The sequence below is a fragment of the Xyrauchen texanus genome, chromosome 38 (assembly GCF_025860055.1).
Source record: "Xyrauchen texanus isolate HMW12.3.18 chromosome 38, RBS_HiC_50CHRs, whole genome shotgun sequence".
NCBI lineage: Eukaryota > Metazoa > Chordata > Actinopteri > Cypriniformes > Catostomidae > Xyrauchen > Xyrauchen texanus.
In genome coordinates this window covers 19,053,498-19,065,808 of record NC_068313.1, presented here as the reverse complement: position 1 = coordinate 19,065,808, position 12,311 = coordinate 19,053,498, and the positions used below count along the sequence as shown (strand labels likewise).

At 36.4% G+C, this 12,311-nt stretch overlaps 1 protein-coding gene across 4 annotated transcripts; it reads right to left on the bottom strand.

The window, feature by feature from the left end:
• Nucleotides 1-2,811: 2,811 nt before the first annotated feature.
• LOC127631724 (upstream stimulatory factor 1-like) lies at nucleotides 2,812-10,351 on the bottom strand. 4 transcript variants are annotated; one of them, XM_052109978.1, is made up of 11 exons: nucleotides 10,289-10,351; nucleotides 9,803-9,879; nucleotides 6,626-6,675; nucleotides 6,431-6,546; nucleotides 6,072-6,185; nucleotides 5,785-5,935; nucleotides 5,577-5,664; nucleotides 4,985-5,043; nucleotides 4,798-4,892; nucleotides 4,583-4,711; nucleotides 2,812-4,405 (listed from the first exon to the last, which is right to left on the bottom strand). In XM_052109978.1, exons 2-11 carry the CDS (start codon nucleotides 9,808-9,810, stop codon nucleotides 4,316-4,318), a joined length of 900 nt encoding a protein of 299 aa, XP_051965938.1. In that variant the 5' UTR covers nucleotides 9,811-9,879; nucleotides 10,289-10,351; the 3' UTR covers nucleotides 2,812-4,315. The 4 variants fall into 4 exon arrangements, with proteins under 4 accessions (XP_051965938.1, XP_051965941.1, XP_051965940.1 ...); XM_052109981.1 differs by having other exon boundaries at nucleotides 6,401-6,546; nucleotides 10,289-10,320; XM_052109980.1 differs by having other exon boundaries at nucleotides 5,610-5,664; nucleotides 10,289-10,319.
• Nucleotides 10,352-12,311: the final 1,960 nt, after the last annotated feature.

Below are 12,311 nucleotides of genomic sequence, written 5' to 3'. Positions count from 1 at the left end.
TATCATTTATAATTGTTTACTCAATGACTCATTATTATGAGTCACTGACAAATTACACCACAAAATTTAATTGAGAAACCTTTTAAAAATCTAGTTTAAAACACTTATGTCATATTCTCAGAAATGTAATCTTTGTCCAACTTGGTTTCCTTTAATATAGCTAATGCTATTAAAAACCTTAAATATAGTAACGAGTACAAGTTCGGAGATGGAGAGCAGTGATGCAGTCAAGTAAGGCTCTTTATTTCTCTGCCTTCAACACTCTGCGAGCACTCTCCTCGGTGCTTTTCTCAGTTCAATCATATCAGTGTCACACAAACTTTATCAACAAATGTCTATTGATTCTTCAGCTTCACAATAAAATAAAACAGTCAATAAGACACACGGTCACTGGTCACTCGTGTCGTTCTCTCTCTCCCCCCTCTGGCGGTGGTGTGGCTGTATGTGCCGCTCATCTCCCCTCGTGCTAGAGACAGGCGTTAGTCATAATTGAGCTCGGGTGTAAGCGCCCTTACCGTTTTCTCTCTCTCAGGACGGGCGCTCGACCATGCCCCCGCTGCCACAAATATCAATATTTTTTCGCAGGGTTACTCCACATGAATAAAATGTGCCATTTCATATATGTAAAAAATATCAGGTGTTTTTAAACATCTTCCTTTCTACATCGGTTGACTGCGGAGCGCTCCAGTTTCTCCTATTCATTTTGATAGAAGAGGCCCATCTATACTAAAGTCTCAGTATCAATGTTTATCTCAGCAAACGAAATACTGACAAAACACTATTTTACTGTTTTATAGTTTGTATGGTCAACATAAACAATATGTACTGGATACCTACTGTACATGTTGGTTAAACCCAAAGATTTTGATTTGGTGGACAAAAATAATTAAAACATTTGAATCATAGTTTAAAACAAATGTTTCACTGTTTATTTTATTTTTTTTTAAAGAAATTACAATAAAATATTATTCTGCACTAGACATGCCAACATTTCTTTTGTCAGGATGTTCAGATTTTAAGGAGATTTTTATGTCTCTGGACACCACATCACATTTTTTACTTTAAGCCTCAGAAAAAAATATCAATATGACTTTAAGCTCAACAGTTGAAAAATGTTCATCACAGAAGAGGTTTATTCAAGTAAATGGTTTGTGTGAATTGTATTTTTCATGTATTTTTAATTTAATAGATCAGGAGAGAAATGAGTGTCGCTTCATTGACCTTTAGGACACGTGGCCACGATATGCACCTGTTGCCCTCTGTAATTGTATTTTATGATTAATTTTGTGAAAATAATCCACATTATGATCATGAGAAATGTTTTTTTTCTAGATTGCTCGCCCACTGCAGACATGTATTTTCCTACTCCAGTCTACTTCTTGACCATGTTTGAAAGTGCGTGAAACATTTGAAAACTTGTGGTAAGTTTCATGTGAACAGTAGGAAGGACAAGTCAACCCATCGCAAACTCCGACATACCTGCCAGTGTTTTTAGAAATCCGGCGTCTTTTCACAGTGGAGAGAGAACTTTAGAGAACTAAATGGGATGTAAGGGTGGATGGTGGTTTTACCAGGGGATGTCATCCCCTCGCATCCCACCTCAACTGGAGCCCTGTGCATAGTTGTGCATATATATATATATATAATGTGGGTTTAGTGCAGCACCTGTTGAAAAGCATATCTTTGGATCAGCGTTCAAGAAATATCTGAAATGGCAGAGGAAACAGAAAAAGGGAGCTTCTGGCTATGGTTAAGGAGGAAGGGTGAAAGGTTGGGTGTTCAGAAGTCAGATAGTAGGAATAGGGAACAATTGTGATATGTGTGAGGTAGCATAAAGAGGAGGAAAGGGGTAGGGAGGAATTATTTCCACTGACCCACTTGGTCCTTATCTGGGGGTTTCTGGAGAGGGACTGAGTGGGGGAGTGAAGCCAAGCTAGGCATTGGAGGGGTGGCTGACACAGTCTCGTGGCTCGCCTCTCACATTGCTCACTTAATCTGTTGAAGGATTGGTTTAAGGATAGGCACTGGATGGATGGTAGGCAGAGATTGAACGCTTATGTTTTTCCAGAGAACAGAGAAGTGGCCTTGGATGTAGGGTAGGTCTACTGATGGAGGGGGTGTATTAAACCCTGGTTATATGGTATGTCTTGACAGGAAAGGAAGAATGTCTTGATGGCAAAGCAAGAATGAAAGACAATCGAAACGATCCGGTCTCCAGCTGTGGGTGGTGGCAGGGAGACGTCCCTGCCTACTGCCCCACCACCAGGAGATGTTCCGGGATTAATGGGGGGAAACATCCGTGATAGGTGGCTCCCGGCTGATGACACTGTAACTCGACAACTGAAGGCGCCTGCGGAGGTGTGGCAGGCTGTAATGACCAGCAGGTTTAGACATTTACTTGTGTGTCTAAATTACTATCAATATTCATGTGAAGACAAATTTTAGCCATTGTAAAAGCTCAAACATAGCAATAAATATGCATTTTCTATTTCCCTGCTTTGTAGTAAACAGCTAATACAATAAATGTAACCATTTTAACAAATGTTTGAATTTACGTTTACTAGTTTAAGAATAGTACAATGAAAACCCCTTTTCTGTCGACCACTAATATGAATATTCAATTAGGAACACATTACATGTACTCTAAGAAACGATGAATTCAGTGTTTGATTAGTACTTGCAGGCAAACATAATATCTCGAGTTTTAATTGATTGACTCACTTTGGACCAACAGAGCTGAAATATTCTTCAAAATAAATCTTAATTTGTGTTCTGCAGAAGAAAGAAATTCATACACATCTGGGATGGCATGAGGGTGAGAATTTTTTATTTTTTTTTGGATGGACTAAATCCATTGCGAGCAAAATGACAGTTCATCACGACTGCCACTAGGGGAAGAAATGCAACAGCCGTATTTGAATATCAGACAGTGAAACGGCAGCTTAAAGGGATAGTTCACCTATGAAGGAAAATTCTCTCATCATGCACATAAAAAAAGCATAAAAGTCACCCATAAGACTCCAGTGGTTACATCCATATATTCTGAACTGATATAATAGGTGTGGGTGAGAAACAGATCAATAATCTGTTTTTACCATAAATTCTCCTCCCTGCCCAGTAGGTGGCGATATGCACCAAGAATTCAAATCACCAAAAACAAAAGAATGTAAAAGTGTAAGTGGAGAGTGACAGTAAAAAAGGACTTAACTATTGAACTTTTTCCTCACCTACACCTATCAATTCTTTATACATTTGGCTTGCCATAGTGTCAGTGAAGCATATGGCATTGAGATGACTTTAGAAGAGAACATTTTTTTATTTTTCTGACAAACCCTTATTCAAAGATTCCACATTTTGTACAGTTCAAGTTTGAAATGTATCAGTACCTTGAAGCACTGAATAGCCTTAAACATGTATCCTTCTTTAGAGACTTCTGCAATGAATGGCTCATTTTAGATTATTTAAATACATTTTCCATCCATTTTCTCACATTTGTTATGTGCACTGCTTTGATTTAACATCCAAAATAATAATAGGTCACAAAAAAAGTCAGAAACACATCAACATGTCTTGTCATTTCTACATGGGTGGAGGTTTTTGGCTTCAAGGGACAAGGTAATAGTAAACAATGACTACACCACTGCTCTAGATGGATGTCTTTGACCATTGTGCCTCATCTTGCTGCTTTTACAATATTAGTCTGAGCCCTTCCAGTAAAGACATTTTTAGTATATAACATAAATATAAATATAAAGGATTATCTTCTATTCCAGTCAACACTTGTAGCTTTTCAAAATACTTTCAGACATGACTCTATAAGAGTTAAGAAAAGTGGAGTGGGAATATTAATTTCACTGACTATTTATTTTAGCACTCTGCTGGGCATTGCCATTTAAAAGGCAGTTACTTGAAATGCTCATCATTTGGACAAATGAAATTGACAAACCTTCTTAAAGTATGTAAAGTGAAAATGCATTAATAACATAAAGATTAGAATTAACATGAAATACTTCCACAAGGATTAGAAGTTAATGTACAAAATGAACAGGTTCCTTCATGCTTTTCTGGTACATAAAAACAAATGCAAAGTTACAATAATGTTTAAAAAAATAAAAAATAAAGAAAAATATAATATGAACATAAGGCAAAATCCTGGTGAAGAATCATCACTATATTATGCTGGATACAAAGTCCTGCATTATCCATTGTTTAATCTAATTTTGATGGCCTCTAAAAACAACCACAGAAAACATATCAAACACTGTCTGCTTTTCTTCTAGATATCATTAGTTGGTTCTAACAGCCTTAGAATTCTTCACTGGGAATCTGCACTTGCTGCTGCAACTATGCCATGCTGCCGTAGCTGGTTCCGCAAAATTTGATTCTTAGATTTCCAGTCTTCCAACTTTAAAAAAAAAAAACATGACAAAACTATCAATTATCACTAAACATTTCTACAAATATTCCCATAAATGTACTGTACCTATGAGATAGAAAGAGATTAAAAACAGCTAGATATACAATTAAAAATGTAGGAAATATATTTTATCTTCCACCTCAAATCTACATATAAAATAAATACCTCTTGACGTAACAGCTGGTTATCCATTCTTAACCTCTCAATGTTATTCAGTTCATCTCCTAACCGGCTGTTACTTTGTCGCAGCTCCTGAATGTAATCGCAGGCCTTTGATAGGATCCCACCCTTACTCTGTAGCACACATAACACCAAAAATCATACATAATATGCTTCCTACTGCAAATGAACAGTTCTACATTTACAAAACCAACACACACCTGTCCTGCTTTAGTGGAGTCCATGGTACAGTCTGGAATCGTTTTTGAAAGCTGAACAATCCAGTTGTTAATTTTGTCTCTGCGTCTTCGTTCAACTAAAAGTTTATAAATAATCACTAATAAATTACACAACTTGTACAGTATGTACAGTGATTACTGATCACCTCCCATTATATGAAAAGCTTACCTTCATTGTGCTGAGCTCGTCTTTTCTCATCTCTTGAAGTTCTTGGACCCTCTGATTTACTGCCAAATTGTACATTTATGTTACTACAACTATTTTTATCCCTTGTGATTACAAACCAATCCAATAATTAATTTCTTTTTGATGTCTGATGAAGGCCCAGAGGGTGGCCGAAAAGTATGGCATTGTTTTGGTTGCACCCACCTCTTTAGTTGGTTGAGCACCTTTTTTCAACGTTTTTCTTTAGGCAAAATTTAGTCTCATATGTGAGTAATTTTCTAGCATTGTAGAGATTTGCGCATATAGTAAAACATTGATCTTGGGATTTCAAAATCTATATCGTTCAAATGATGATCACTATGCATCAGAAAATCTATATTTTTACCCAGTCCTAGAATGCACTACATTTTTTATGTGTAGTATAAAATAGAATCATGGCAGGCTTGTGAAACTAGATGCTTTTTAGTGTCACTAAGAACTAGTTAAAAAGAAATCAAATGCAAATAAACGATGTAAAAACAGCAATAACTGACAAAAAAAATTCATTGTTTTGAATGGCCGCGTGCTTTTGAGAGGCTGGAAAAGGCAACATTACGCATTGTAAGGCTGTGTGCGAGGTGCAATAGACCTCTGGTTGGCTCCAGTAAGGACCTCCTGTGGGGACATCATAACATACAACTGACCTAAATTAGGAGCCAGAAAAACAAATCAATATATCAAACCAAGCCTGTTTCATTCAACACTTTCACATAATAACAACTGAGAGCAGGACATCATTAATGCTGAGAGGTTTGACGATGTACCTGCAGGAGCATTTTGACTAAGCAGAGCATCTGAGGCCTGAACACCAGTCACCATAGTGCCTGTTGCAGCATCTGAGATTGTGGGAGGGTAATAAGTGTAATGGGTTTCTGTGCCATCTCCCTCTAAGCTCTCAGAGTGTGAGAACACAGTCTGAAAAACAGTACACCAAAAAATAAAAAATAAAAATAAAAAAAGAACAACAGGAGAACAACAACATTAAAAGTAGTTGGAAACGGATGCATTTTTGTTAATCTAGGTCAGGTCAGACAATTAGTGATGTTTCTACCTGTGTAACAGCTTGTGTTGCAGTAGGAAATCCAGTCACTACACTAATGGCTGTTGCACCTTCCGTGTGAGTTTCCAGCTCTCCATCTGAAACCTGGATTACTCTATATGTGACCTGAAGAACATAAACGATGAATTATGTACTGCAATATATAACCTTTGAGAATTCCACTCATCTTTCTAGGCTACCTAAAGAGAAAAAGAGAGATCACTTACTTTTTTGATCAGAAAGAAAACTCTACAGAGGCTTCAACTGGAGTTGTATCATGGATGGGGTACTAAATTCCAAGTTTTAGAGTTTTAATCTACCCCTCCCTCCTTCTCTCCTACCTGCCCTGTGGGAGGATACAGCTCCCCTACCTGCCCCCCAGCTCCCTCTGTCTTGAAGAGGTATTTAATCGGCTGCTCTGAGGAGTATGTAGAAGCAGACTGAATAGTTGTGATTGCTGATGGATCCTCTGCAGTGGCAACTGCTCCTGAAAGAAAAACAGATATCGCTTCTCAAACTGAGTTTTATGAAGGAATCAAAACTGCATCATGTTAATCTGATAATACCTTCTTCAATGACTGGAACATTGACATCAGGTTCAGAACTTTTATGTTGCCTGAAAATCAAACATTTTAGATGAGCACAAAATTAAGACAACAGTTGTTTGTAAGTGGGTAGCTGACATGAAATACTTTTGGAACGGTGATATGTCCTGCAGTGTTATACTCCAACAAAATCAATTTTAACCCTCTAATACCGTTTGTATCATAATTGATTCATGACTTTCTAACGCCTCTCCATCAACGTAATCAAAACTTGCTGAAAAAACTGTTTTATGCAATGTACTAGATGTCTATTGCCTCCGGGTGGAGGTTTCTGTGCTCTTCTAGAAGTAAAAGACCTTTGCCGCCTTCATGTTACGACGCACATTTCATTTTGCAGTGAAATATTTGCTGATTTTCATAAAGTAAAAGTAACAATAATGTTAGTATTGTCACTGATGTTTCAAAAAGCGTATTTGTTGAATAATTTTGTTAAAGTCAATTGTGTATCAAATTTGATACAACATGCTTTTGAGGAACATCTCTCAATCATGTTACATTCACTTCATACAACCACACACACACAAAAAAACAGAGCTTTGAAAATACTTAGATATTTAAAGTGATATTTATCAGTATTTTTATCAGGGCTGCCAATTTAACGCATTCATATAGTCCGATTAATTATATAGAAAATAGCGAGTTAAAAAAATAATGCAATTAATCATCAACCACAGAATGAGAACTGCTAATTTATTAGGAGGAAGCACAACAGAATACAGGAATCTTGAAATGCGATTTTCAAAGTTTCCATGGCTTTTAACTTGACACAGTGTCCTAAAAACATGGTGTATGTAGAAATATGTTAGTAATTGTTTTTTGAAAAATAAACAAATAATAATATACAAAAGTATTCCAAACGTTTGGAATAATGTACAGATTTTGCTCTTATGGAAAGAAACTGGTACTTTTATTTACCAAAGTGGCATTCAACTGATCACAATGTATAATCAGGACATTAATAACGTGAAAAATTACTATTATAATTTGAAAAAAATATTCAGAACTTCTTAAACTAATTAAAAGTGTTCTCATCAAAAAATCCTCCAGCAATGACAGCTTTGCAGATCTTTGGCATTCCAGCTGTCAGTTTGTCCAGATACTCCGGTGAAATTTCACCCCACACTTCCTGTAGCACTTGACATAGATGTCTTGTCAACTTACAGTCTAGCTGATCCCACAAAAGCTCAATGGGGTTCAGATCCAGAACACTCTATTCCAATTATCTGTTGTCCAATGTCTGTGTTTATTTGCCCACTCTAAACTTTTCTTTTAACCTTGAGTTTCAAAAGCAGATGTTGTACATAAATCTGGTGTTGAGCAGGTAGAATTCAATGAAGCGGTCAGCGGAGGACATGTGAGGTGTCTATTTCTCAAACTAGAGACTCTGATGTACTTATCCTCTTGTTTAGTTGTACATCTGGTCTTCCACATCTCTTTCTGTCCTTGTTAGAGCCAGTTGTCCTTTGTCTTTGAAGACTGTAGTGTACACCATTGTATGAAATCTTCAGTTTTTTGGCAATTTCAAGCATTGTATAGCCTTCATTCTTCAATACAATGATTGACTGTCAAGTTTCTAGAGAAATCTGTTTCTTTTTTTGCCATTCTTGACCTAAAATTGGCCAGTATATTGCATATTGTGGCAACTCAAAAACAAACACAAAGACAATCGTAAGCATAATTTAACGTACCAAACAGCTTTAAACTGTGTTTGATATAATGGCAAGTGTTTTCTAATACCAAATTAGCAATTTAGCATGATTACTTAAGGTTAAGGTGTTGGAGTGATGGCTGCTGGAAATGGGGCCTGTCTAGATTTGATAAAAAATTACTATTTTCAAATAGTGATGGTCCATTTTGGATCAGTTGAATGCAACATTGGTGAAATAAAGTACCAATTTCCTTCCGAAACAACAAATGTACATTATTCCACAGAGAGAGATGTTTGATTTTCATTTATATACTGTAGACCAAGGAGAGGAAGTTGCCATGTCCAAACTCCCAAACATTTGATCTCTTTGAAAAGGCCAGGGTGTCCTCTTGAGAAACAAGATTTGCTAGTGTGGCAAGTATGGGATAAAATAAACTTCAATCTGTATAATAAGGATAAGGATAATGATCTTTAAGCCTGATGTGTCAAATATGACAAAAAAAAAAAAAAAAAAAAGGATTTTATTTTTATTTTGTTATAGGTTCAAAAATATGGGTCCATGTAAAAAAAGAAGATCATTCTGACTTTTATTTCATATGTCTGGGCAGGCTTTATAGGTTTAAACAATATTTTGCTAATTCCTTGTATGTGGCTTGATTCATGCGTCCTTCACAAAGAAAAATCTGCCTGATTCCAGCCATGCTGAAGCACCCCCAGATCATCACTGATCCTCCACCTGGTCATCTAATGGTTTGACAGAAACCTGGAGCGGCCTTCAAGTCACAGTGTTTCAAACCTGCTGTAAAATTTGGTGGAGGATCAGTGATGATCTGGGGGTGCTTCAGCAAGGCTGGAATCGAGCAGATTCGTCTTTGTGAAGGACGCATGAATCAAGTCACACGTACAAGGTCATCCTGGAAGAAAACTTGATTCCTTCTGCTCTGTCAATGTTCCCCAACTATGAGGATTGTTTTTTCCAGCAGGACAATAATCCATGGCACACAGCCAGGTCAATTCAAGGTGTGGATGGAGGACCACCGGATCAAGACCCTGTCATGGCCAGCCCAATTTCCAGACCTGAATCCCATTGAAAACCTCTGCAATGTGATCAAGAGGAAGATGGATGGCCACAAGCCATCAAACAAAGCCGAGCTGCTTGAATTTTTGCACCAGGAGTGGCATAAAGTCACCCAACAGCAATGTGAAAGACTGGTGGAGAGCATGCCAAGATGCATGAAAGCTGGGATTGAAAATCAGGGTTATTCCACCAAATATTGATTTCTGAACTCTTCCGAAGTTAAAACATTAGTATTGTGTTGTTTAAAAATGAATATAAACTTTTATTTGCATATATATATATATATATATATATATATATATATATATATATATATATATATATGAGAAAGAGAGAGAGAGAGAGATAGATATTTCACAAAGTTGACATGTTATTATATAAATACTGTATGATACATATATATCCTACCGACCCTTTCATGTCCACAGTCAGTGTGTAACAGGGTAAAATGCTCACTCCCAGTTGATTGATCAAACCTCCTTGGATCAACTAAAAGGAAAAACGGCAATATGAACATTGGCACCAAAAGAAAACATCAAACAATAGCAAAATATTCAAATCTATCAATAATTTACAGTTATTATTTAGTCACTCCTTAGTCCCCTGGCTGTGCAATGCATGGTAAAGGTTTATAAATCTAACATTGTTTTTAGAGGCACTTAGCCAACTAAAAGCCTCATATATGAAGATGTATAATCCATTTAAAAAGAGATTTTATTTGATCGTCTCAATCGAAGTAATAGCTAGCTAGCTAGCTATAGTTGCTATCTAGCAAGCATTTAAAAGCCAACTAAGCACATTTAAAACAAACCACGTATTCAGTCTGCATCTACCTATAATCTTCATAAAATTACACCAGCAAGAAGCAAAAGAAACAACGGATTAATTAATGTCTCACCGTTTACTGTTCTTGTTTACAACCCGGAGAAAACCCCAGTCCTGATGAGTTGTACGCATGCGCAAAGGATCTTCCGCGTTACATGACGACATCACCATGTTCTCCCAATTATACTTATAATAATAGCGGTAGATTGGTGGTTCGTATGAAACAGGGAGTGTGCTGCAAAGGCTGGCTGGATTTTTTGTGACATTTTATATGATATTGTTTATCAGTTTGTTTGTGCTATATTTTAACTATTTTTTCTTTGTTTTATAAAGACATTTTATTTGGTTTCCACAGTTTTGATAACTTAAAAAGTTAGTATTTTCTGATTGATCTATTTATTTTTCTTGCAAAGTTTTTTAATACATAAGTGTAAATTTAGGTCTATAAAACCCTATAAGACTTGAAATATTATTTAAATACTCTTTGTACCTCCAACAACTCCAAATCATTGAAAACCATTGCACTATTTAATGAATATAATGTCTTTGCATTATTGTAAAATATATCTGTAGTATTGTGTGCTATGTATACTGCTAGCTTGTTTCTAATAAAATAAATAAAAAATGATGTTGTTTATCATATTATTAACTGTAACATTAACTGTATATATGAACTTAAACTTTAGTAAGACCACTCATCCAGACCACTGCTGTGTTCCTTTTTTTATTATTAATTCAGCTTCAAACAAAGTCAATGTACAGTTATAACTGCAATAACACACACACACACACACATATATATATATATAGAGAGAGAGAGAGAGAGAGAGAGATTCAGGGGGTAGGCTAAACATTATGTAAATATATTAAAAGACTCACATATAGAAACATATTTTAATTGCTTTCATATTATGTGAATGAAAAATTGTTTTGATATATATTTGAATTTATTTTCCAAGAACCAAAAATAAAGGTTGGGTTTTACTGTACTTACATTTCTATGAAATTTAGCAACAAAAAAAAATTATAATCTTGTACTCTTTCCTTTTATTTGAGGGAATAGTAGTAAAACCAAATATAACGTTTTCTAAACGCATTTTGGTATTGTGCTCATGTAAGGAAATTTTGGAAAGATTTGACTAGATTTATAATTGATAACATTGACCCCACTTTTCTTTCCAAAATGTCCTTACATGAGCACAGTGCCAAAATAAATGAAACAAGGTTTCAAACAGTTCAAATCAATATCCTTTTTAAATTTAACAAGACAATTATTTACTGGGTAGTATCTGTGTATGATTTTGAAGTTATTTCCTTAACTTCATTTAAAAATATATATTTGTTTGGTAAAGTCCAGATGGCCTTTCATAAATAATTCCACCAGGCTATTCCAATAAACAATACAGTTTGGCAGGGCCGGCCCAAGCCTTTATGAGGCCCTAAGCAGAATTTGATTTGGGGGTCCCTCTATGCTGCCAATATGACTGACTATTGTCAATGCTTGATTATTCGCACACTATAAATCTAATATTGCGTTTTTGTATAATTACCATTGTCCATTGACACAATGTACCACAAAAATGTGCACTTGGGGGCCCCTTGGTGGCCACGGGGCCCTAAGCAGCTGCTTAGCTCACTTATGCCTTGGGCCAGCTCTGCAGTTTGGCATGGTGACCAGGGCTGGACTGGTAATCTGGCATACCGGACATTTTCCCGGTGGGCCGACGCACTATTGGTCTGATCAGGGGCGAAATGGCCTTCAGGAGAACCGAGCGGACTGATGGTTTGGCTGCGAAACATGCCGAATGGGCCGCGATAAGCAACAATGAGCTGCCGCATTATGCAGAATGGACCACAAAACGGCATCGCGATATGCAGAAAAGGACAGCGAACACCCGTTATTACAACATTTGCTGGCCAATTTATTGGTTATGTCTAGAAACTTCATGACAAAATGTCCGTGCTTGCGCTTTCATGTTGATGCTTCCGCCTTGTCTGTCAACTTATCAATGATGGAGAGCATTTAATATTTTAAGTCACGCTGAGTTGATGAACTCATGTGTATCAAGTTGTTCTTTTTGTTTTGTTGTTTATGC

Bases quoted from the DNA above. Each gene is read 5' to 3' on its own strand.
- LOC127631724 (XM_052109981.1), bottom strand. The intron at 6,547-6,625 runs GTATTATCAGAT...TTTTTCTTTCAG, and splicing joins TGTTCCAGTCATTGAAGAAG to GAGCAGTTGCCACTGCAGAG. The intron at 6,186-6,400 runs GTAGGAGAGAAG...TATGTTCTTCAG, and splicing joins TGTATCCTCCCACAGGGCAG to GTCACATATAGAGTAATCCA.